This window comes from Strigops habroptila, chromosome 3, assembly GCF_004027225.2.
Source record: "Strigops habroptila isolate Jane chromosome 3, bStrHab1.2.pri, whole genome shotgun sequence".
Taxonomy (NCBI): domain Eukaryota; kingdom Metazoa; phylum Chordata; class Aves; order Psittaciformes; family Psittacidae; genus Strigops; species Strigops habroptila.
The window spans coordinates 51,373,821-51,399,234 of NC_044279.2; the positions used below are offsets into that span (position 1 = coordinate 51,373,821).

General features: G+C 43.2%; 2 protein-coding genes across 4 annotated transcripts; one reads left to right on the forward strand and one right to left on the reverse strand.

Moving 5' to 3' along the window:
* The first annotated feature begins 238 nt into the window (after nt 1-238).
* On the forward strand, nt 239-11,397 carry LOC115605587 (killer cell lectin-like receptor subfamily F member 1). Its single transcript, XM_030480273.1, has 7 exons — nt 239-320; nt 6,157-6,234; nt 7,377-7,475; nt 8,257-8,397; nt 9,394-9,545; nt 10,236-10,348; nt 11,000-11,397. Exons 1-7 carry the CDS (start codon nt 239-241, stop codon nt 11,130-11,132), a joined length of 798 nt encoding a protein of 265 aa, XP_030336133.1. The 3' UTR covers nt 11,133-11,397.
* Nucleotides 11,398-12,757: 1,360 nt separating this feature from the next.
* LOC115605675 (C-type lectin domain family 2 member L-like) lies at nt 12,758-19,748 on the reverse strand. Of its 3 annotated transcripts, XR_003990684.1 has the most exons (6): nt 19,379-19,567; nt 18,130-18,213; nt 17,478-17,662; nt 16,275-16,375; nt 14,459-14,683; nt 12,758-14,268 (listed from the first exon to the last, which is right to left on the reverse strand). XR_003990684.1 is itself a non-coding variant. In XM_030480460.1 (5 exons), the coding sequence occupies exons 1-5, from the start codon at nt 19,428-19,430 to the stop codon at nt 14,569-14,571; spliced, it is 537 nt and encodes a 178-aa protein (XP_030336320.1). In that variant the 5' UTR covers nt 19,431-19,567; the 3' UTR covers nt 12,758-14,568. The 3 variants fall into 3 exon arrangements, 1 of the variants encoding a protein (XP_030336320.1); XM_030480460.1 differs by having other exon boundaries at nt 12,758-14,683; XR_003990685.1 differs by lacking the exon at nt 19,379-19,567 and adding an exon at nt 19,624-19,748 and having other exon boundaries at nt 12,758-16,375.
* Nucleotides 19,749-25,414: the final 5,666 nt, after the last annotated feature.

The window sequence follows — 25,414 nt, forward strand, 5'->3', positions numbered from 1 at the left end:
AATCTTCATTTTCTCCTGTATTCTGAAGGGCAAGAGATCACAAAAGAGACAGAATCATGTCAATACACTTTGAAAGTGTATTGAAAGATGTGACTTCCTTCCTTTTATCTGCTTCTCAGCCTTCCTCAGAGCCATAGCACGGTGTCTGTATACGTCTGGAGGCAGGCAAAGCTAATACAGGATGCAACCTACTATATTAAACTAGCTTTTTCCATAAGACAGAGAGACTTACTTATCAATGGCAGGTGATATCACATATGCAGACGTGGCAATGCTACCGAGGGAAAGACCACACATTCCTTCTCAGACATCAGTTCCAGGTAAAATATCTAATCAGCTCTCGTGCACACACTGTTTTCTCTTGAGTGCTCTCTCTTTCTCTCTTTTTCATTTTTAAAATTGTCTCTGGATAATATTAGAAGAATGCTATAAAACACTGCTTGCAGAAGTCACAGGAAGGGTGAACATCTGCAAGTGATGGAAGAGATACTCATGAGATACCAATCAGCAAAGCTACAGAGCAGTGTCTCGGTTCTGGCCCTTTATTTTAAATAACAGTATGCAAAACAAAAATTGGTTATTTTTGAATAACGAGCATAATCTCTTTTTTTTTTTTAATCAGATCTGTGCATTTTATGATGTCTTTATGGAAAAGGAATAGTAAATTAACTAGTAAATCAGAAAGCTAGTGGCAGTTGAAAGTGCAGTCACTGTCACTGAAGGAAGTACTGAATGACTCCTAAAATCCTCCTGCTCTTCCTCTTTAATTTTCCAGTAGTGATTTTCCTAAAACCACATTATCAATCTGTGATCACTTCATATAAATTTAACAGAAGACCAAGGATAAGTCAATATTCAGGGAAAAGAGATGATTTAAACAATTATTTTTTTTTAAGAACTAAGATTTCCACTACTTGGAAAAAAATCATTCATTCATGAAAGCATTTTGTCAAAATTCTGGATCACAGCTAATATAAATAACAACTTCTCACTATAAGCAAATAAGAAATGCGTGTCGTCAGAGTAAGATGATGTTTTCATTCTTCAAGGTTCATTAGTAATTAATGTATTTGATTACTTAAGGAAACAATATTGTGTGATGAGCATTTTTAGAAGATGTTCTACTTACAGTGTAGATTAATAGTGATGATGGTGCTCTGAATGCATGTACTTAAATGATGGGGGGAATTATATTTTTACAAGACCTGTATCTAAAACATAGAAGTTCACTTTATTATACACCTAACAGAAAGTACTACCTTAGACTGTATGTTTACGCATCCATGGATGATGTTTGTACTCCTGTAACCTGTACAACGCAAAGTGCAGAGGCTTTGCCTAGAATTTCACCCAGTTTCTAAGAAGACATCAGATCTTGATTTGAAGACATCAAAATATGTCCCTTGATCATGCTGTCTGAAGGAAAAGCTTCAATTTGAATAGGCCAGGCTTTAATTTCCAATTCAAGTTCTCATTAGCATCTAGATAGTTCTTGTTAAGACTTTGTCAAATAGATTTTAGCACTCAGTATTTTCTCACATGAAGTTACTGGCCACAGTAATCAAGTAATATCTCAGTGTCCTTTTGCCTTCAAGTCTTCCACTCTAGCTTTCCAAAGTTTTTCTGGTCATTTTCCAGTGTTTCCATCTCCTACCAAAAATATGCTCACTAGAGATGCACCCAGTATTTCCACAAGTCTCAGTTATGCTGTCTCAGTTATACAGAGACAAAAATATCTTTAATAATCTTTTCTTCACTGTTTATAATGCCCAATGTCTCCTTTCCCTCTGTCTCTCCCCCCCTTTATCTGCTTATACTAAAACACAGTTTGTTTGGTGGGGCTTGAACTTACAGGGCTATCATTATGGTTGTCTTTTCCTTTATCTTTTGTTAACCTTCCTGTTATTTTGGATTTTATTAGCAATTATTTTTCTGCTTACTTTGACACAAATGGAAAAGGCACCAAATAGTATTGAGCATTATTGGACCTCATATAAGCATAGAACATGCTAGAAATACCTCCCTGATGACAATTATTTCTCTGTCTTCATCATTAACATATATTAACATGACTTTTATCACTATTAAAATAGACAAGAACTTGAGCCATATTATCATGCTTTAAAAATGCAAATGAACAATTTCAATTACTTCATGTTTTAAAACTTTGACTGAAATTCACAAATGCTCATCCAAGGTGAGAGTTCTTTCATTACAAGAAATTCTTCTAAAAGAAAAGAGTAACTTTCAGGAAGAATGGGAGAAAATGGATTTTTTTTCTACAGAATAAGTTCTATAATTTTTAAAAACTTGATAGGAAATTCAGGAAAAAGTCTTGAAATGTGATGGACATGTTGAGCAATATTCATGAAACAGACTTAAGCTCAGTGTAAGTACAGCAATGATTAGTGTTAAGGTTCCCCACTGCATAGTAGATCCTCCCTGAGATGCCCTGAAGTCCTTTATAGCTAATGGAGGAGAGTCTGGGATCCTAGCATGGTGAGCAATGAACTGCCCAAAGTGGCTGCCTAATAGCATAGAGCAATGACACAAGGTGCTGCTCAGCCAGCCGTTTCTGGGAGTAAGATCTGTCCCTACAAACTAGAAGGAGCTCTCTCCTACATTGACTGGGCTCCAGGCTGCTTCAGACAGGACAGCATCTGCATGCCAAACACACTTAGAGCATGTCCCACTGTTCATAAAGAGGTTTCAATGCTTCCTCCTTTGGAGCAGGAATTTGAAGCTGATTCTCAAAGTGAGGATTCTCAGCTCCAAGGTGGGAGCTGTGGCAAGCATCACAAGCTCTCCCTTTGGCACTATTTCTGCGACACATTGAAATGTCTGCTGGAGAATGGCTCGTACCCACATCCCTCTCTTTGCCAGATTTTATGCCGGTCTTGCTCTTGGCCAGGGACGTCTGACTATCTTGCAAAAAAAGAAGCAGCTTCAAGATGAGCATGGGGGAAAGCACTGCATATGGGTAAAACTGTCACCATGGAGGAGGGAGAGCTGGATTTAATTACCACTGCAAATTCAGCGGATGAGTGCTCCGAGTGGCAGATTCTCAGACTTCAGGCAAGACTTCAAATCAGTAGTCTATAGGGAAGCAGAACATGCCCACCTCCTCCTGGCTGCATTTTGTGCAAGTTTCAGACTGTTAGGTGCAATTTACTGGAGTAGACACAAAAAACTATGAGTGGGGGGCATAGGTAATTTACCTTGCTAAAGTATCACTGCTGTCAAGGTCTGGTACACAGGAAAGGTAAACATGAAGGGAGCTGAATTTCTGCCAAAGTTTCTAGTCGTTGAGTAGGTGTTTTAAATATATAAGATTTGGATTTGAGAATGAAAGTCTCTTTATAGATCCTTATTGCTGCTTTTCCTTATCCATGAGAAAGGGATTTGGTTTGGTTAAGTTATAGAGTTTCTTGGAGTTCTCCCAAAAACTGTTCTTATCTCAAAGTCTATTCAATGTATTTTCATAGAATTATAGAATCAACTAGGTTGGAAAAGACCTTTAAGATCATCAAGTTTTGTGAGGATGCAGAAAAAGATATAAAAATCACTGGTGGCACAATTGCAAAAAATGTATAGGTTCGCAGTATAATGATAAGGAAAGCTCACTCACTGAAATCTATAGAGTGGGAAAACTGTGTTAAATAATGTTTAATACAATGTAGCAATAAAAAATGTCTGCAGTGGCAAGTTTGGGGGGCTGCACCCAGAAAAGTAATCAAAATGGATTTGTTGTGATCCTGTTCCAATGGGAAGATCCATACCAGATTGTTACACAATCAGTTGAACTTCAGCTGTGAGTCAGGTGCTCTGAATTACAAGGACAAGGTGATTTTTGGATGCTCTAGTAGAGCATGTTGTGGAGGAGTTAGTACTTGGTACTACCTGTGAACATTCTTTGGTGGGCTTGCAGGTGCTTCCAAACAGATGTTCAAAAGTACAAAAGTGTTCCAAAAATAGAAGCAAAGATAATTACAGCCTGGAAATCCATTCTCTAAAGAAAGACTCAAGTTCCTAGTTTACTCAAGAATAATTTGAGAGTTATTTTATGATGATTCATAAATGATTACCTATAAGAACTTTCCTCTGGCAGAAAAACAAACCAAGAAGAGTTCAACTCCATTCTCAAACTAGCCCATGAATAGTTGTAGGCTGGTATTATTTCTCCCATTAGCTTCTTGTTCCCCTCTTTAGCCTCCTCAGCCTGTCCAGGCCTTGACGGGGTCCACTCTCTGCTGTACTCTCTCCAGCTTCCCCCAAGTCCCTGCTGAATGGAGTGGACCACATCTGGACACAATGTTCCAGGTGTGGCTGCAGCAGGAGCAAGTGGAGCAGCACAAGAACTTGCCTTCTTTTGCAAGCCAGTGCTCTCCTAATGCAGCCCCACTGGTAGCTTGCACAATCTGTAATGATGAGGGTGCACTGTGGGCTCAGACTCAACCTGCTGTCCAGTGAATCCCAAGAGCCTGGTGTCTGTAAAGCCTGACACTTCTGGGTGACTGACCTGCCAGAAACACTCCCCATCTGCACATTCACCTCGTAGAAGCTTCCAGTAAATAGAGAGGTCTTTCTGCACTTGACAATTTGCATATAGAAATGAAGTGAAATTTCAGTATTAGTAAGTGACAGAGATCTCCACCTAGTACCAGGACTACTTGTTGCTAAACTAGGTATGGGTGTGTAAGCATCCGGTAAAATTTAGTTTATGTGTTATTTTAAAAACACTTGCTGCCATCTGAGGACTTAACATTCAAATGACCATGTGCCAATACACACCATGATAGAAGTAATCCTTTCTTTTTTCAATATTCAGTTCATGTGGATAATAATTTCTATTTCATACAGTCTGAGAGATGTTCTTTAAAGGAGAGGATCTATATTTGAGAGAGAAAATACTTAGTAACAGCAGCAGATTTTCTAAAGTACATATTTTAGAAGAAGTGTCTCTATTTGTAAGGCTCGTGCACTTGAAAGTTTGAAAGTCCTGACTGTTCTTTGAAAAATATTTACACTCTAAGAAGAAAAACTTTTATGAGCATTTCTTTTGAGAAGAGTTACTTATCTATACAGTTAAATTTAACTTACAAATTTTCTTCAATTCATTGAACTAATAAATTGCAATAAAGCAAGCAGCAAAGTGTATTAGGTCAGGTTCTCTAAAGCATAGAACAGCTTACCTGTACGAATAAATCTTATTTGCCTCAGGTCCTCAGTATTTTTCTTACTGTAAAGCCTCATCACACTTCAGTAATTCTCATACCAAAAACTACCTCATTTAACATAATAAGACTGTCTTCTTCCAAATTTTTCCCTAATCAGTGAGCTTTTATACAACACAAATTGCTTACTTCTTTTTAGAAGATCCAGTGATCACAAACTAAGGCTGTAGCACAAAGCTTATTCTTGATTCAGATTGGTAAAATCTCACCATTTATGAAACCAAGATCAGTCTACCAAAGGTCCAAATACCTTCCATAAAACCAGACAGCAGTTCTACAAAATACCCAAATAAAACAGAATTTTAAATGTTTTCAGAAAGAATCCACCTCACACCATGCGACTTTAATAGCTTTTTTGGTTGTTGTTGCTTTGGCAATGTGCACCCGGAAACGGGTATCTTCAACCACCAGATCCCTTCCTCTGCTATTACAGGCATCATGTAATATCCCAGCATAAACATTCACAAGTCAGGAATGCCCCCAAGAGTCACCTTGCTGCATAAGCATTTCTCTGAGTGGCAGCTTTCCCTTTGGGATCTCTCTGGTCCACAAAAGGGTCATGGCTGTTAAGTCCGTATGATACCTCCTGAGGTGGCTTAGCAACAATGGAATATTTGTGATGGATAGTACCCAGGTCTTACACATCCTTCAGTTTGTCTGCCTGCCTCCTGGTCCAGCCATACAGGACCCAAGCAGTTCAAGTAAAGATTACGGAGGAGGCTTTTAGTTACTTCCTGGCAGCAGCAGGAAATCATCAGTCATCATCTTGCATGGTGTTTCTTAAAAGAAAAAGCTGAAATAGCAGCTATGGAAACACATGCCCCTTTTTATGCAGACTTGGTCTTCTGTGTAATTCTTTATTGTTTCTCCACTTAATGGCTTGTACAACCCCAAATGTCAGCATTTCCCTACTCTTTAACAGGAAACACGATCACATACGCTGAGCTACGTGTGAAGCCGAAACCCAAAGGGAGCAGCAGATCAGAGACTTCCGCTTCTGGTAGTGTGCTATTTTGCTTGGTCGTTGGTTACTAACTATAGATTTAATCTTTCCTATTACCCAACAGTAAAAGTTGTTATCAAGAGTCTTTACATACAATCTTTCAATAAAGAACAGATTTATCATTTAATACGGTTTCTTTTTTCTTTTCCTGGGTTCTCAGATGATACATTTTCCTTGTAAAAATAATATTGAAAGAGATTTTTAAAATAATTTTTAAAAATGCCTTTGTGCCCTACATTGAAAATTTAGCAAAGGAAAGTAAAATTCCACATTTTTTTAGGAACCCAGCTGTGTCTCTGCAGGAACAGTCACAGGGACACCTTTGGCTTTGGAAGTAGCGTAATACCCAGCCCTCCATGTGCAGTTAGTGCGCTGATGGGTTGCCAGCCTCCCTGTATTGAAGGACATGTACTAGGCAAGGTCAGGCCCCCAGAAAGCTGCAAGGGAACATTACAAAATGTATCTCAGGCAGCCGGAAAGTGGTGCAGTTGCCTATCTATCTCATGCAGGCAAGGTCAGGAAAACAGCGGTTATGAAAGTGCAACTCTGTGGCTTGTGGAAATAGCACCTTGACCCAAATTTCCTCGGGTTCTGCCTCTTCCTGAGTGATTCACGCTCATGAGCTGATGAGTGTCAAACAGCTGGAGAGATGCTTGTCAGATGTACTTCACTGTGCTATGGTGTCAGTGTGGGTGTTTTTGTCTTATCTGTGAATTCAGGTAAGTTAGCTTTCAGGCATGCTAACACAGGAGAGCGCAACCAGAGGGCAGTAACGTACCACAGACCATCCCTGATACTTTCCCCGATTTGCTCTGCAGGATCTTGCCGGGTGTGGGTGGGTAGGTGGCAGAAGGCAATGCCTGAGAAAATTAACTCAAAGGAGAAAGAGCGAATTCTTGATGGAATGATTGATTGAAAATCACTTGCTCTATCTGACCAAATGATCTTTCAGTTTCACTTGCATGTATGCAAAATGGATGCAAATTCTTAATGAGTAAAACGTCCCTGCATGCTTGCAAACAGCAGACTGAATTTAGGCAGATGATTTCTCTGTTGCTTTCATGTAAGAAACTCACATACATAAAGGCAGCGTTAATAGTGCAGAGACCTTAAGCCACTCTTTTTCCCACCCCCTCCAGGCTGCCGAGGCAGGCGCTCAGCCTGGTTCTACACGGCACTGGTCCTGGGAGTCCTTGTGCTCGTCCTGCTAAGTGTCGTAGCCGTACTAGCCAAGCAATGTGAGTAGATCCTTTGTCTCTTCATTGCAGACATGGTGAAATCTCACAGGCAGGGTCATGCCAAAAGAGAAATTCCCTTAGTGTTGCATGAAAGGTGCCAAGTTATACACAAATACAGGAAAATAAATGTGGCTTTCCATTTGCTACCTGTCATTTAACATATATAGTGCAGGTGAGGGGGAGTTGCTGCACTCTACCTTGTCATCAGTGACGCTGAAAAGCTGTAGAAGGTTTCAAATCATTATGACAATCAAAACATTTGCACTTCCTGACTTAGAAGTCAAAAGTTGCATCCATGATGCTACTTTGAGACCATTTTGCTTAATTTCTTTGTAGGTTTGAACAAATAAAATAAAATAAAAATCAGACTTCAGATCATTTCATTTAATCAGACTTCCCTGATACTAGTAATATCATAATCCATAGCGTGCTCCAGTTGCACAAGAACTGTTCCAGAGGAGATATTCATCTCCTAAGAGAAAAGTCTTGAAAAACTTCAGAAAAAACATTCCTCCCAACTATCCCTAAAATCTCACAAAAATATGGTGTATTCTTTATGTAATGACAAACTTATTTTGTTTTTCTATACTGTCCATTTTGTTCAGCAGCCACATCCTTTGCCAGGGTATGGCAGTATACGCAGTATACACACACTGAGTATGCTCATAACTGAGAGTGTTACGCCCCAGTGTATATGTACATACACATACCCTCACATTCATGGTATAAGACTAAGTTTCCTTGACCCTGTTGTTAACCATAATCTCTTTTTTTGTTCAAGTTTTGAAGTGCAGAGCAGGAAAATCAGAAAGTTTGTCCCATATTGGTCTAAATAGCACTGCCAATCACACCTCTTCAGAGAAGACTGTCTCGACAGCGCTCCTGAAATGGCTCATGGAGGAACTGTGTGAAGATGGACAGGGTGAGGAAAGTTAGTCCTTTCCCAGCACAGAGGATGTGTTGGGTGTACAATTCTGTTGTCTCTGTTCCTATTTCTCTGGCACTCTGCAGTTTTTGGCGACTCACTGTTCTACCCAGGGAGCATGGTGTTCCTGCACAGAAGTGATGACAGGCTCTAAACTAACAGTTTATGACAATAGTTTTGCTCCTTTTTTGGTATAAATAGTTTCCGGTACTTTCTTTACATTTATTTCTGCCAGGAGCTTCTGTCAGAAATGCCATATCTTGTAGATCCTCCCATTGTTCTGGAGAACACTTTCCAGACAATAATTGTTCACAATAAGTGGGAGGTGATTTCCTATCCTTTTGCAAGGATCAGGCAGGGGAAGAATTTGTGGTCTTTCTATTGTGGATCTATTATTTACTGTCAAGTACTAATGTTTTCCTAAGGACTGATTGTAATTGTCTTGCTTGTAAACATTAAAGGAAATATGGGGGATGTTCCTTCCAAATGCTCTGTGTGAAATGGGAATTATACCTGGGAATAGCAGCATTCCCCTTCTGTAACACAGTTCCTTCTCCAGCTCCACGGACACAGTTTGGATAAGCACCTGTGCTTTCCGGTCACATCATCTGTCAAATTCACACACTCCACATCACGTCACATCACACAGTGTCTCCTCACAAGGGCTGCATGTGGGAGGATGAAAAGTGTCTTGTCAGCCTTCTATGTCCTCCTTCCTGCTGGTGCTCTCCACTAGGTAGGTGCCCAGGGAGGTGGAGAGCCCAATGATGTGCAGTGGGAGTGCAGAAGTGCATAGCACCATGGCAAAGGAGTGGGAGTTTGAGCAGAGGAGTGGCACTGGAGCCTTCAAACCTCTCTCCACGCCCAATGAACACAGGCTTGGGAGTGGGGACCAGCCACTTTTGTGCCAGCCAGGCTCATGAACATAAAATGCTACAAGGCAGCTGGCACAAGTTACTGTATGAGCTAACTGTTCCCTTTCTCCACTCACAGAAAGAACATGCGAGCTGTGTCCTCCTGGGTGGCAATTGCACAGGGGCAGATGCTACTACTTCTCCGAGGAGGCTGTAAGCTGGGATGACAGCCAGAGAAACTGTCTGGCCAGGAAATCCCAGCTTCTTGTTATCGAAGATGAAATTGAGATGGTGAGTCTTGCAGCAGCCCTAAAAACGTGCAATGGGTATCTACCTTAGCCAAACATTTCACCAAGTGAACATAGCCCAGATGTCAGGTGTACATGCAGGCAAGTAAGAGCCCCATCAAGTGCAAAGCATCTGACCCTCCACAGACAGAAGCTTGTTTTGAGAATGTCAAGAGAGTAGAGCTAAAGAGGAGAGGCACAAGATATGCAAGTGTAGAAACCAGAGTACTTTTGACCAGGAGGAGGAAATGCTGGGGAATTCCCACCCATTTCCATTACTTGACTCTGGGAAGAGAAGTCTGATTCAACCACTAAACAGAAATTTGAACAGCCAGACCTCTTTCTCATTTTCCTTTGAGAAAAGTCATTGAATGGCTCTTCTGAGAAACTGAGAATTCCCTGAGGAACAGGTCTTTTACCCTAAAGACCAGACTTTGCAACCTGGCTTATCAGGGTGAGGAGCATCAGTGAGGGGTTTTTTGAAGCTAGTTAACCTGAGTGCCAACTGGAGTCAAAACTGTGGCTGGTCACACACATACGGGCTGTTGTAATGGGCTGCTTTGCCGTGACTGGACCCCTGCCCTTGCTCTCCATGTGAGGGGCTACATAAAAAGCTGTACATGAGACAGAATAGTGACTTTAGTACAGCAGAAACGCTCTGCTGTTGGGTAACATGCTTCTGCTTGTTCCACAGGAATTTATAGACAATAAAGAGAAAGATACCAAATATATCTGGATTGGGTTGAAGATTCCAGAAATGAAGAAACAACAGAGTTCAACTGAAGATCCTAGAGTAAAAGAAAACAGGTCATGATTTGTGTGTGTGTGCTGTCTTTGGCAGTAGCAAAGGTATAGCACTTTGCATGGAAATACAACTCTGAATCCAAGCTAATTCCCAAAGCACAGATCTAGTCCTCCAGCCTCAGGCACCGACTCAGGGTCTATTTTACAGCCAATTCCAGGTTGACTAGTTCCTGCTGCGCACCTTTGGAAACAGATCTGTTTTCTGCCTGCAAGACCAACCACAGCCACAATTCATGTATGTGTGAATGTAAATGGACATTAATACACACTTCTCCCACTGAAATGCTGTCAACAGACTCACTGACTTTACAGACCATGTATTGAGCGCCTCTGTTGAAAGCGATGCCTAGCACCATGGGTGCTAGGATCTGTGCAGCAGATCTCTTACCATTACAGTTCATCATCATGGCTGCATGTGGAGCCTTTCCTTATCCTTCTTACACTAATGTTCCTGAGCATACCTCCCTCAGCAGCCTGCAGCCGTCTCTGCTGTAGGTGCTCATCCCACCCATGCATGGCTGTTGAGGAACTGTGCTTCAGTGGGTTACAGACTGGGTGCCATGCAAACCCCTCACTCAGGATATTATCAATATTTTTATTCAGTACTGAATTTAAAGCTGACAACTCATTGCATTCCTTTTGTTCTCTCACCAGGAAAGCTATAAATAGAATTGAGACTGACAAGAACTGTGCTGTCTACAGAAGAAAAAACATGATCCAAGTAGATAACTGCCAGACTTTAAAGAAATGGATCTGTAAGAAGAATGCAACTTTGTTGGTGCTTTGAGCCAAATCATAGAATCATAGAATAGGTAGGGTTGGAAAGGACCTTAAGATCATCTAGTTCCAACACCCAATCATCAGACAACAGGCAGAGCTTTTTTTCAGAAGACCCATTTTACTGATAAAACAACATGTGATATAAATAATTCTAAGAGACTTGCACAGAAATTTGCATTTTGCTGTTCTGTGCTCCCTAAGACTTTGTTTGGATGCAAACAGGGAACTCTGAAGTTGACAGGTGCCTGTGTGAAGGTCATGCAACAGGACTGCACATCAGCATGTCTGAATTTGGGGGTGCTTGAATACAGCATCGGCAGCTAAAGACTCATTTGAAAAACTGCTGGTTTTCTCATGTTAAAAATAAAAAGGGGAAAAAAATCCCGCAAACTCAGTGCAGCATGTGTGTGGGAAAGAGGGTTGGTTTGTTTATTCTAAGCAGAGAAGCAAGGGCAAGGAAAGAGCCTGAAATTAATAAGATAGAGCTATCTATCTACAATATCTATCTATTTTTATATATATGTATTTTTATATAGATATATTCCCACTGAGCAAATATAACTTCAGGGTACTTAAAGCATATCCTTCACCATGCATTGGAGACAACTGCTGAATTGCTGTTTTTATGGCAGATGTTTCTTGAGCCATGCTGAATTTAAGAAAAAACTTAAACTCCCGAGCTGCCTTCTCTCAAATTGGTTTTGGTATTTAGGTTTTAACAATATTCATGAAACATCTAGTATTTGAGTATTCTCTGTTACTAATGTAATTAAACATGTTTTTGCAGGGCCTTACGAAGCTCTGACATTTTAAACAGTCACCAAGTCTTGAATAATTCCAACCATTAAAAAAAAAGAAATGGCCACTGAAGTGAAATACTTCATCAAACCCTGCTCTGAGTAAAGTTAGTTCGTTAGTTTTTGACCCTTCATTTCTTAGCATGACAGACTTTGGATACTAAAGAAGATGCTTATGAGTCATTACAATAGAGCTTTCATTATAACCTACTGTGCTCACAGTTGCTCCAAAACCTCCTTTAAGCAGCAAAATTCCCTTTTTTTGGATTCTATCCCTAGATGACACTGATGGAAAAGAAATGCAAGAGCGACGTTATTTTGTACTTACAGGCAACATTCAGTTATATCAGCTCATTAAGAAAGGCTAAGACACGACATGGTACATGAATACTCCTTGTCCCTTACAATTTCCACTGATTTTGTGAAATGTACCTCCAGTATGCCCCTAATGCAAATACTTAGAAAACTTTACAAGAATGAACTGCAGAAAATTCCACGTTTCCCTCCAAAGTGACTGTACTGTATGTGTTTCTCTATGTGCATTTCAGCACGGTTTCCACAGAAGTACTTCAGCATTTCAGTTAAATGCTTTTGTTAAAAGTCTGACACATTCTGAAATGTGAACATGTGTTAGAAGTGTTAGAAAGTAAAATGCTTTCTTTTTTGGGGTCAAATGTCTTGTCTCCTGTTAATGCCAACATTCTGATTGAAGATCTTTTCCTATTCAAAACCTGAACATTTTTGATTTAGTCTGGTGATTTTGTTTTCCCCCATATGGTACCTGAGCTAAGAAAATACTGTTAGTGGCACAATACTAAGACACAAACCACTGTAATTCAGAGGTTCTGTAAAGATATTTATTAAGCACCTTTTCAGGACTATTGCACATACCATACCCTTCAGAGCTAGTTAATTTAAAAAGATTGCAGAATAACACCTCTCCAACTAGTTACATATAAATTAACACATAGATTATCGGGCTGTTCAGACCATAGAGTCCTGTTACTGTGCTTATAAAGAATACAAGCAATTAAAAAAAGGGTAGTTCAGCAAAATTAGTGCTCATATATAAATAAACATAGTAAAGTCTGTTGTTAACAATATCCATACTGCACAGTCCTGTTACAGCAAGGTCCTATTGCCACAGAAAATAATGAAGCCATAAACAAGATGCTGAGCATAAGTAGACAGAAATTAAATTTGCATAAAAACACAGTGAAGGCAAAAATAATTACAAATAGGACAAAAAAGCCCAGTGAACAAAACACACGCCAAATAAGCTGTCAAACATGGTGCAGTTTTACATTCTTAATAACTGAGAAGACACAATTATCTTCCCTTCTCTGAAACTACAGTGCGCTCTAGTGGCTACTCCAAAAATGGCTCCACTTGCTCCTTCAAGAAGTCCCACAGAGTCCATAGTCCTCTCCATAGCATCCAGATCACAAGAAAAACAGTTTTCCGGATTTTATGCCGAGCAAGGAAGCTATTTCGCCCTGCTATACACGTGATTTTCCCATTCTTTCTTCTCTAGATACCCATAGAAATAGTCCTTCCAGGAAAACCATCTGCTTTGCTTCCTCCAGGTCAAAGGACACTTTAAGTCTTCAGGTTACCTGCTAGACATGAGTGGACAGGGTTCACTGTTCATTAGGGATTGTGCCCTAATTCCTTTAAGGCTCATAGCAATTCAACAGCACTGGACGTTGCTGCTGAAAATGATATGCACACAGAAGAAAACACTGATTGTCCTTCCAGAAAACAGATCGTCCACCCTCATGCTCAGACAGGCACAGGACATGAGGAAGTCGTGGAGAAAAATCCTGTGCTGTTAATTCTCTTATTCCCTACTCATGACTTTGCCTATTTGCACTGAGGACTATATCTAACTTTACAACATTAATGCCTGCAGCTTCACTATTACTGTTTCATCTCAAACTCTTTCCCCATCTGTGCAGATGCTCAGGTAAATAAATACTCTTATCTATCCTGACTTTTTTGCTGTGGGAAGGAGAACTTCAGGTGCAGTGCAGCTACATAAATCCCACAATGTTAATACTGTCAAGCTAATTTAACAAGATTAATGTAAAATAGCATTAACAAAACACAATATAAAGCAGAGTCACACAAGATGCACCTCATCAAACTGGGAGAGCAAAATCTGCAATGATCCTGTCCAAACCAACAGCGCTCATTTCTGCATCACACTGTATCTGAGAGGCACTGGCAGAATTTCAGGCAGACCCACACTTCACAACCCATCCTTGCACACAGAGGGGATAAGGAAAAAGCAGAACACCACCTCCAGCTGCACACCAAAAAGGAAAAGAGCAGTTGCTCCTGATCCTGCAAGAGAAGAGTTAATGGAAGAAATACTGATAGCACATCAAAAGGCAACTACAGGCTGAGTGGTAGCTAGAAAAATGGGGAAAGGAAATGACTTAAGATGCTGAAGCAAGCCTTTTAAATGGAATGTTTAAACAACAGAGGCTTCCTCCATGGGTGCAGAATTCTGGCTACCAGAAAAGTCATTCACCTCCAGACAGGAGTCAAGATGTGTTCCCAGGTCCCAGAGTATAAACATAGTCTATGCTGACATCATATCAGAGCACCAAGCATCAGGTGTGGTGGCTTCATCCACCTTTATCATGCTAAGCCAATATTCAAGCTACAGACCCACTTCCTGGTTAAATAACATCCAGAGGCTGAGACTCCTTTGGATTCAAGGTAGGCACAGTTTCCAGAGCCTTTTACTTCAATCCTGTACGGGAGAATGAAAGACAATTACTTCGATACCCACAATCAAATAATGCAATAAAGAAAAGGGAACTTCGGGATCACAGGTTCTCTTTGTACAAAGCCTGATTTACCATAGGCAAGGCATCACAGGATCGTCTTTTTTTCATGGGACCTGGCCACCAGAATACAAAATCTAGGACTTGCGGTACTCCTCCATCTTGTCTAGTGGTCGCTTAATGTGAAATATGCCCTTGGTGTGGAGACTGGAATTCAGGTTTGCCCTTCTCAAGGACGCTGTGCTATCAAGACTGGCTCCACCTATGACTTCCACATCTTTTTATACAGCTAAAACATTTGAAAAGAAGCTGGGAAACAAATGCCTCTCTCATTTCCCTCTTCCTCAGAACTGAACACTGCACTATGGTTAAGGGGGCAGTGGAAAACAGGAAGCAAACTTCAGTTTCCACACTGTAGGTGTCCCTGTGTAAAGAGTAAGCGTCTTCTTCGCCAACTCTGTTCTCAAACTAAGTGTGACAGTGTTCTGTGAATAGGCCAACCACACCACTATGGTCTCTGGAAAAGCCAAGGGACAAATCCCACCAGTATTAACACGACAGTAACAGCAACTGAGCTTAGACATTAAAATGTTTGCCTTTCTAACGATGGAAGGGGCAGTCTGGGGCAAGCGCAGAGGCAGAAGTCTAAGAATGTGAACAACATCACTGAAAATGAAAGCTTCAGTGGATGTCTGTATCGCAGGCAGGGGATAAGCAAGAGTAGGAAAGGCTGCAATTTTCAACTTGAGACGCCTAGGTGCTGCTCACATCTCACATTAAATGTGTAAGGTCTTTATCAGATCAAGCCCTCAAGTCTTGGAAATGGACTGAATACAGTTACGCACCACTAGTCATGTCACAAACTTAAAAGTATTTAAATTTTCCACTTTTTAAGTTAATTTCAGGCTTGTGAAATCTCAATGCTTATTACTGCCACCGGTAATTCTACCAACTCCAGCCAGCAGCTGTTCAGGACAAGAGGCAGCAGCCTCTGAGAAGATGGGACAGCTATCGGGAGGAGGAACAAACCTCCCCACACCTGACATTGGTGGGATAGAACACAGGGCCATGACCTCAGAGCAGCTCATGCAACATAAATTCACAGCTTCACCTTTCTCTCCAGCAGCCTTTTCTGGAGGCACATTCTGTAGGAAGTAGGAAAACATCTCTTAGAAGCCTCCCAAATATATTTGCAGGTTGCATGCAGGTTTGCACTTTTGCAAAATGCATTCTATAATGAGGAATTTGTGTTACTGTAATTCCTCCTCCTCATTGCTTTGGTGTCTTCGTGGTTCCTTTGTTTAACTCTCACTTTGTTATACTCTTACCATGAGCTCCTGTCCCATGTTGCTTCTGAACCTGACATTACAAATTTAGCTTCTAACTTTCATTTGGTATAGTTTTAACAATGCTAAGTGAAATCTTTATTGTATTCCATGCTCTCTCCATAGTCATCCCTTCAACATCACTACAGTCCTTTCTTTCAAGGATTTAGTTATCCTTCCTTACTCCCCTATAATCTAGTATCACCAGCAAAACCCCTCAACATCAACTTACAGTGTAGTGTCTAATGCTTTCCCATTTACCCAAAAGAACTCTTCATTTCTTTTATAAAGTCCAATCCAGGGGTCTTGCTTTGTTATCTTCACCATAAAACTCTGTAGAAATAAACCCATATGAGAAAAGTTTTGCATGGTCAGAGCAGTTATCAAAATACAGAGTCTTTGATTCAGAGCTAGAAAGCAAAATAATGATCTTGCCTTTCTCCCAGAAGAAACAATATTAAAAATTAAATCTTACAGGGTACTGCAGTGTCTGGATCTTGTGTGATGCACATAACTGAAAGAGATTACAACTGATCAGATACCAAATGAATTGAGACAGGATCCCTGCAGCACTCAGGTACTGTAGTGACAGAAATGACAGCTATGAGGACACAATATGTTTCTGAATATTCAGAAATGCTGTGGAACTGCAAATGCATCATTTTAGTGTTTCTCCACAAGAAAATCTTCAAAGAACAATGAACACCTTTGCAGCTAACGCATTTCTCCATTGCTGAGATGTCTTCATCATATTGAGCTTCTACCATCAGCTAGCAAGGATTTGTGGAAGACATTTTAGAGATTAGTTAAGGAAAATCCTTGCTCCAGTGCATGCAACAGAACTGACATCTGCATCCAATACTGGTGTCTGTGATAGGCCTGACTGACCTAAGGAGAGGGTGCTTGAAAACATCAAGGTCTGTAACAGCTATGGAAGAACACATTCTCCTAGGTCTTTGTGCTAGGTGAAATCTTTCCTAATATGGTAGTATAATACAGAAAAAGATGCTCCAAGCTGTGGTAAGGACAGCTATCTCCTAATTCCAAAGGTCAAGGCTAACATATCTACCAACTCAGCTGTCATTAACCTATCTTGATAAGAAAGAACAGTTATCTAATTCAGATAAATGACAAGCAACAATGTTTACCCTGATAGTTGCCTTCAATGTGAGTACTTATAGCTGTGAGCAGCCCCAAATTTAACTCAGATAACCCTCATGCATTCTCCAGAACATCAACTGCTAAAATCTGATGTTAGCTGTGTGCAAGGAAAGGAGGCACGCAGCTTTCTGCAAGCTGTGACCTGTCACACAGTCTCTGCATCAGCTTTCAAACTGTTCTAAGAGGCTGGAAGAACACACTGGTTCATTGTGCAGCTCCCTAGAAGTGAGATGGGGTGAAATCAGGACCCCCCCTCCCCCTTTTGTTTCCTTACCAGTTCCTGATGATTTTCAATCACCAGGAGGGAAGCATTGTGCAAGGAGCAAAAGCTCTGACTGGAGTTCCAGTTGGCTTCACTCTCAGAGATGTAGTAACATTTTCTCTGGAAATACAGCCAATCTGATGGACAGAGTTCCAGGGAAGGACAGACAGGAAAATCTCTGGCTGAAGAACGGTTTACTGCAAAAAGATAAAAAACAGTCTACCCATTTCTTACAACTGGAAAAGGTTTCTGATGCCGCAGTTTCTGACTGCATCATCTAAAATCACCCAAGTCTAACTGTAGCATTATTACCTCTGCCCAGCAGAAACAATTATTTCAAACGAATTATATATCCTGGCTCCTGCACCCATATGGTTGCAGAAATACCTTTAAAGTGATGATCAGAGGCAGGTTGGTAGAAGTAGCCGAGAAGATGATAATAACATACCCTCCAAGGACTCTACTACGACTTAAATATTTCTGACAACTATAGGTTTTGCAAGGGTTGCACCTGCCCACAATTTTAAATAATATGTCACAAGACATCTATTTAAGTTTGAAATGAGGCAAGTCCTGAATAAAACTTTTGAGGTTCTGGAAACCTAAAACTCTGGTAATTTTTAAGGCTAACTATATTTTCTTTTTAAATGATTTACACACTTACCAAACTGAATACACAAAATCAAAATGACAGCAGCAGCAAGGACTCCAGCAATACCCTGCCATAACCCGATATTTGAGAACAGACCTGAAAAAAGAAATGTCAGGAATTAAAACCAAAACTAAAACTGAACCAAACCACAACCAGCTGACAGGGGAGTAGAGTCCAGGACCCATGAAGTTGTTCCCAAAAAAATCACTCTCTATGGAGAGCTGGCTGGGAGCAGAGCTGAAAACCAGGAACTGTGTGGCATTTAGCTTGTCATCATGAAGCTAGTTAGCTAACAAGAACTCTGAATTACTCATAATTTTCATCACATCATCCAGGCCTTACCCTAATAGTGAGGTAGTTTCTGACACTCCAAAAGGATTGAAAAAGAAAGAAATAAGCATGGAACAAATGAGCGTGAACACTAAGTCTGAGATCGACCTGATGCCTAAATATGGCACATATAAAAGAAATAAGTTGTCAGCTCCAGAGCCCTAAACTTCTCCTGAGGAACATCCAGCCTTATCCCACAGCGACAGCTTTTCAGTGTTCTTCTCTTCCCATCTCCCTTCCAGGAGCCAGCAGTTTGGCTCTGGAGGTGGGAAGGATCCACCAACTTGCCACTGCCATGTCCTGCATCCAACTTGGCAGGCAGTAGCAGGTGATGAATTGCCCCAGCGAGGCTGCAAAGGGAGGGTCCCCTCCGCCTGGTGCTCACTCCGCTGCCAGCACAGGGCAGCCTCCTCCGTGTGTGAAGAGCCATAGCACACAGAGGGGGTTATCTAGCCTCACGCACAGGGTGAGCCCCACGGGATGCTGGCACGGCGCTGATTCCCGGTCAGCCCCACGCACACCGCAGTCCGCTCGATGCCCGGCACCTCCAGGCATTTCTCGGGTGGGTCTCGCAACGCGGAGCCCGGCGCCGTCCGCCTCCCCGCCGGCCCAGGGCTGCCCCGGGTGGCCGGCGCCGCTCGACGGCGGGACCTCCACCGGATCGGGACCTCCACCGGATCGGCCCCTCGGTGCCGTGCGGGCATCGGCCGGGGGGGCGTTTCCAGCGGCCCGGCGGCTCCCGGGACGCCGCAGGGCAGCAGCCGGGCGAGCGGGCGGTGCTCCACGGCTGGCTGCACGGCCACTCAGTCCGAAGACGGCGCGCCCGCTCTTGGCCCTTCTCTCCGGCGGGGTCTGGCGGCTGCGCGCCCGGCTACGGCCACGGGAGCCCCCGTCGCGTTCACCCCAGCCCTTCTCCCTTTTGTCCCTTCACCTTTGAGCCAGCCCGTCCCCCGCGCCCGGGAGCCTCTGCCCTCGCGTCCCATGGGTGCGGAGCCGGAGCCCCGCCGGTGGGGAAATCACGGGGCCGGAACTGGCGGAGTGCCCAGGGTCGGGGAAGGCTGGGGCCCGCGGGTGGGATCCGCTTCCCTCGGCTCCGGTTCCGTATCCGTCAAGAGGGTTAGCGCACAGTCCAGACAATTTCCCTGCTTTGTTATGCGCAGTAACCGGTTTACTTACAACAGAACTTGGCTGTGCTGCATGTTCACATAGCCAGAGGAACACGTCTCTCTTCCAGTCTCAAGTCTCTGGGAGGCTGATAGGGAATTCAGTCATGTTTTATCCAAAACTGGCATCCATCTGTACCTGAGGAGAAAACCTTAAATAGAAAACCGTGAGAATGGAGGGTTACACTTTATACTTTAACTGCAGTCTCCAATTACTTTGATTGTCAAGGATTTTTAGCAGTAGTCAGTTGCTGAAAATTCTCTCCAGGTGTTTATACTTACAGGTGATACAGAACCACATAAACTTTATACTTCCATAAATATGAACAGATTTGCAGTTTATTTTAGTCTTTGTCTGCAGCAGATGCTCATTTAAGCGTCTGGGAGATGCTTAAATTGGGAGAGCTGGACAGGCTAGCATGCTTGGGATGACACTTAAGAAGAAACAGGCAGAAGGGTGAAAAAGAATCCCAAAGATATGTGCGAACAAGGCTTAAAGCACAGTGGCTTTAGGGAAATTAGGGAACTGAAGATTCCTAGGAGAGGGTGAACGGGAGAGGGAAGAGCTAATGGGTCCAGAGAGCACAAGCTGTAGACACTTCAAAAGGGTTTGTGAGACCTGAGTCCAGAGAGACAGGGAATGAGAGTGGGGTGTGGAATTAGGGCAGCAGGGAGGTTCAACACCTGTTTCATACAGAGCAGGTTTTGCATACAAGGAGATAGGGGAATACAAATGTATGCACCACTGTTATTCTACGAACAGGTTATTCAGCATTTATTCACTCTGAAGAAGTGGCCTGTTCTCTTGCCATTCAGTCCTGCCTGCCACTGAGGTAAAAAATAGCTTGCTGTGGCTTATAACCACAGAGCATTCACAGGTACTATTCGCATGCTTACTCACCCACAAATATGGAAAATGCTTTTGACAGTTGCAGGGCATTCTCCAGGCCGACTAAAACAACAAAAAAAGAGAAGCTGTAACATTCTCAGTTGTGAATCATCTGTTGTTCCAAACCTACTATAGCTGTTAACCACAGATACGTGTAACTGAGAGACATGACCTTCACTTTCCCTGATTGGTTTGGCTAAGACACCTCCAGACTGAAGAAGAGTAAGGAGCAGGCTCCTACCACCTCAGCTTAGTGAGGGGGGGCTATTGCTGAACTGCAATAGACTAGTTCAGCATTTGCATGGAGTGTTTAGGCTCATGATGAAGGAGGAGAGTTCGTCCTCATATCCAAGCAGAACGCAGTGTACAGGCTGAGTGCAAGAGAGACTCTTGTTTGACCCATGCTAGGCGGCTGGCTCTCCTTTCTTGTGCCTTACCCGCTTGAGGCGTATGGGCCTCTGCAAAGGTAAGTCTGCAAATTCCTCTGCACAGCCAACTCCCACAGACATCACTGGAGGCTGCTGGAGTGCTGAGAATAGCTGATTGGGAAACGAATATGTTTATTTTTGCAGGAAAAAAATGTCTTCCATCAGGCACTGTAAGGGCTGTGTATTTATTTTTTTATATGCAGATCTGGTTCTGCAGAATGTTCTCACATTCTGTAAATGTAAATTTCTTAAGGGCGGGGGGGAAGGCCTCTGCAATACTAGAGGGACCAACTCAGAAAGTTACAGTTGGGTTCTGTTGTGCCACCTCGTGCTCACTGCTACCACAAACAATCTTTGATTGCCTCTTACTACCCACTAACATGCTACCACTAATTTTTCTCAAGAATTGCATGCAAGCTATGAACATTAAAAATAACTGTTACAGCTGAAACCAGGATACTGTGCAAGGAGAAATCACTGCATGTCAGAAATGTAGAGGCAGAGTATCCACATAGGAAACATCTGTGCTGTGGTCACAGCCGTGTACTGCGGGAACACCTGAGTTCAACTGCCACTAAACAGCTCCCACACTAGTGGCAGTCTCTCTGTGATTGCACACGGTTGGGTGGACTAATTTACACTGCTCTTGGCTGACTTCATCTCTGTCTCCCCCCACCCGCCCCAGTTAGAGGAAGGACTATTAGTAAATTCAAAATCTTTAGTTAGACCTTGAGGCATTTGTATCCCAAATGAGACATTGACTTATGAGATCTTGGAGTGCTTTGTAAAGTCTATATATATATCAGACAAGTGTTAGTTTCTTTAGGTCCCACTGAATTGGGCCAATCCATTTATTAGAAAAGGAGCTGAATGAATGCTGTGTTTCTTCTTACATTGCTTTTAAAGCTTGTAACTCTTGGCAAGTGTCCTGGGTTCAGCTATAGCAGTCATTTTTCTCATCTTAGTAGCTGGTGCAGTGCTGTGTTTTTTAACTTTCAGCCTGGGAACAACACTGATAACACCGGTGGTTTTAGTTGTTGCTAAGTAATGTTTACTCTGACCAAGGACTTTCTCAGTCTCACACTCTGCCAGGGAGGAGGGGAAGCCGGGAGGAAGCAGAGACAGGACACCTGACCCAAACTGGCCAAAGGGGTATTCCATACCACAGCACGTCATGGCCAGTATATAAACCGGGGGGAGTTACCCGGAAGGCCGAGATCGCTGCTCGTGTCGGGCTGGGTGTCAGTCAGCGGGTGGTGAGCAATTGTATCCTCTCCCCTTGTTATTTCCCTTATCATTAGTATTATTGGTGGTAGCAGTAGTGGTTTTGTATTATACCTTAGTTACGGGACTGCTCTTCTCTCAACCCGTGGGAGTTACATTCTTCTGATTCTCCTCCCCATCCCTCCGGGAGCAGGGGGAGGAAGAAGCGGGGGAGTGAGCGAGCAACTGCGTGGTTTCAAGTTACCGGCTGGGCTCAAACCACGACAGTTCTTTGTGGCGCCCAACGTGGAACATGAAGGGTTGAGATAATGACAGATGTGACCAGAGTGTGTCTAGTCATGTTTGTGATAAGCATTAATTGTTACTACTCATTACAATGTTGATTCATTTGCTCTCAGAGTCGTTGTGCTTGATCTCAGAGTTTCAGCATGTTGTACCTTACTTACAGCCAGTGTTTGCTGTTTTAGTGTTTATTGGCTGGAGGGCCTGGGCTAAGGTTGTTGTTTCACTGTACTTCATGGTAATGACTTGTAATACAATAAACTCATTGATCATGAAACTGGTCTGGCTTGCTTTCCCAGCGTGGTCATCACCTCTGTACTTTGGGAGGTGTATGATGAAATTTTTTAGCAATCTTTTTTTTTTTCTCCTCAGGGAGTCAACCTACGAAGGAGGCATTCCCTTACACCCCCCACTCCCCCAGCAGGCTATGTATGACAGCATTTGAGAGATCTGAAGGTTTTGGATGGCCTTTGAATACCCTTGAGATCTGCCTGCTGATTGTGCTGGGGATCAGCATGTTGGATACGGAGTGTGTTTTATTCACGGCCATCCCACCCTGGGAACACCCTATTTCATCTGATCTCAAAAGTTAAGCAGTATCGGGTTCAAATCTGGTCTAGGGTTAGACAACGATATAGGAGGACCACCAAGAGATTCTCCCTGAGGCTGGACAGTCATGAGTGGCAGGGTGTGTATGGGCATGGGATAGTATGGGCAAGTATCTAGGCCAGTGGGCCCCTCCAGTGCTTTGGAACTTCACCACTGAACAAGTGCAACATCTGGAAAAACTGGTAAAACACTTAAACGAGGTGTGCTGTCGTCCTGGTTATACCAGAGAGGGACAAATCATGGCAACGTGCTGGGGCTTGGCCTATGCCTACAGAGCCCTGCTCAACACTATCCAGCATCTTCAAAGGGAAAAAAATGTCTCTGGATCTGATGGCAAAACAACAGACAACACAGCTACTCCAACTCCAAGCACAGCAGCTACACCAGCCCCAGTGACAAGCACAGCAGTTGCCCAAACCCTGACCACAACAGACAACGCAACTACTCCAACTCCAAATACAGCAGCTACACCAACCCCAGTGACAAGCACAGCAGCTACTCAAACCCCGACAGCAACAGACAACGCAGCTGTAGGTGTTACTCAACCCCCAAGCACAGCAGCTGCACCAACCCCGACAACAGACACTGCAGCCACTCCAACCCTAGTGGCAGACACTGCAGCCACTCCAACCACAGTGACAAACGCTGCAGCTAAACCAAATGGCCAGTTTGTGACAATATCGGTTGCCCCTGTAAGCAAAAGCAAACGAGAGGCACAAAAAGCAACCCATGCAGTGAAGAAAGACGAAGTCCCAATGCACTTACTAGAGGGGACAGTGTCTGAACAAGAGTTACTGCTATGTGGATCAGAGGAAGAGGAAGAAGAAGAAGAGGTCACTTCTCGTCCCCGGACCTCGACCAAGCTGCAGAATATGCAAAAAGATTTCACCCATATTCCAGGGGAGCACATTGTCACCTGGTTGCTCCGATGCTGGGACAATGGGGCCGAAAGTCACGAACTAGAAGGTAGGGAAGCCAAGCAGCTGTGATCACTTGCTAGGGAAGGAGGAATTGACAAAGCGATTGCGAAAGAGAAGTGAGCCCTCAGTCTTTGGAGGTGGCTCTTGGCAGCTGTGAAGCAAAGGTTTCCCTACAAGGACAATGTTATGAGTCGCTCAGCCAACTGGACCGCGATAGAGGCATCCAGCCCCTGAGGGAATCAGCCATTCTAGAGATGATCTATCATAGGCCGGATGCCGGGATTGCATCCGTAGATCCAGATGAAGTGGAATGTACACGACCCATGTGGCGGAAACTTACACGGAGTGCACCATCATCATATGCCCACTCATTGGCATCAATGACCTCGAATGACATAGCACCACCAACAGTGGATGAAGTGACTCGTCAACTCTGAGAGTTCGAAGGCAATCTCACCCCTTACATCATTTCAGCTGTGGAAAAACTGTCCCAAGAGTTCAAACAATTGAGAGACGATTTATCCAATCTATCCAGCTCCCCACGTGTACCAACCCATGTCTCAACTATTAACAGAAGGTGCCCTACTGCTCGAGAGAGAAAATATAGGAGGTACACGCCACGGGCCACCCTATGGTTTTACCTGCGGGATCACGGAGAAGCTATGAGAAAGTGGGATGGAAAACCTACCTTAGTTCTGGAGCAACGGGTGCGTGAACTGAAGAGGAGAGCAATGGTCAAGGATGATCCTCCCAGGAAAGCTGCTGCTTCAGTCTCTGGGGAACAGTTTCCCAGATGGAGTGAAAGAGCTGATTTTACTCCAGCTCCTGTGATAAGGAATACTAATCCCTTTCTACAAGACATAAGTGGACAATCTTATGATCACTATTAGAGGGGCCCTGCTTCCAGCCAGGTGGAGGAGAGGGACAATCAGGTTTACTGGACTGTGTGGATCAGATGGCCTGGCACATCAGTCCCACAGAAGTATAAGGCTCTAGTAGATACCGGTGCACAGTGCACCCTGATGCCATCAAAGTATCAAGGGGTGGAACCCATTTATATGTCTGGAGTGACAGGAGGATGCCAAGAGTTAACTGTACTGGAGGCTGAAATCAGCCTGACTGGGAGGAAGTGGCAAAAGCACCCCATTGTGACTGGTCCAGGGGCTCCATGCATCCTTGGCATGGACTATCTCAGGAGAGGGTGCTTCAAAGACCCAAAAGGGTATCGAGGGGCTTTTGGTATCGCTGCCTTGGAGACAGAGGAAATTAAGCAGCTGTCCACCTTGCCCAGTCTCTCAGAGGATCCTTCTGTTGTGGGATTGCTGAAGGTCGAAGAACAACAAGTGCCAATCGCAATCACAACAGTGCACCGGCAGCAATATCACACCAACCGAGACTCCCTGATTCCCATCCATAAGCTGATCCGCAGACTGGAGAGCCAAGGAGTGATCG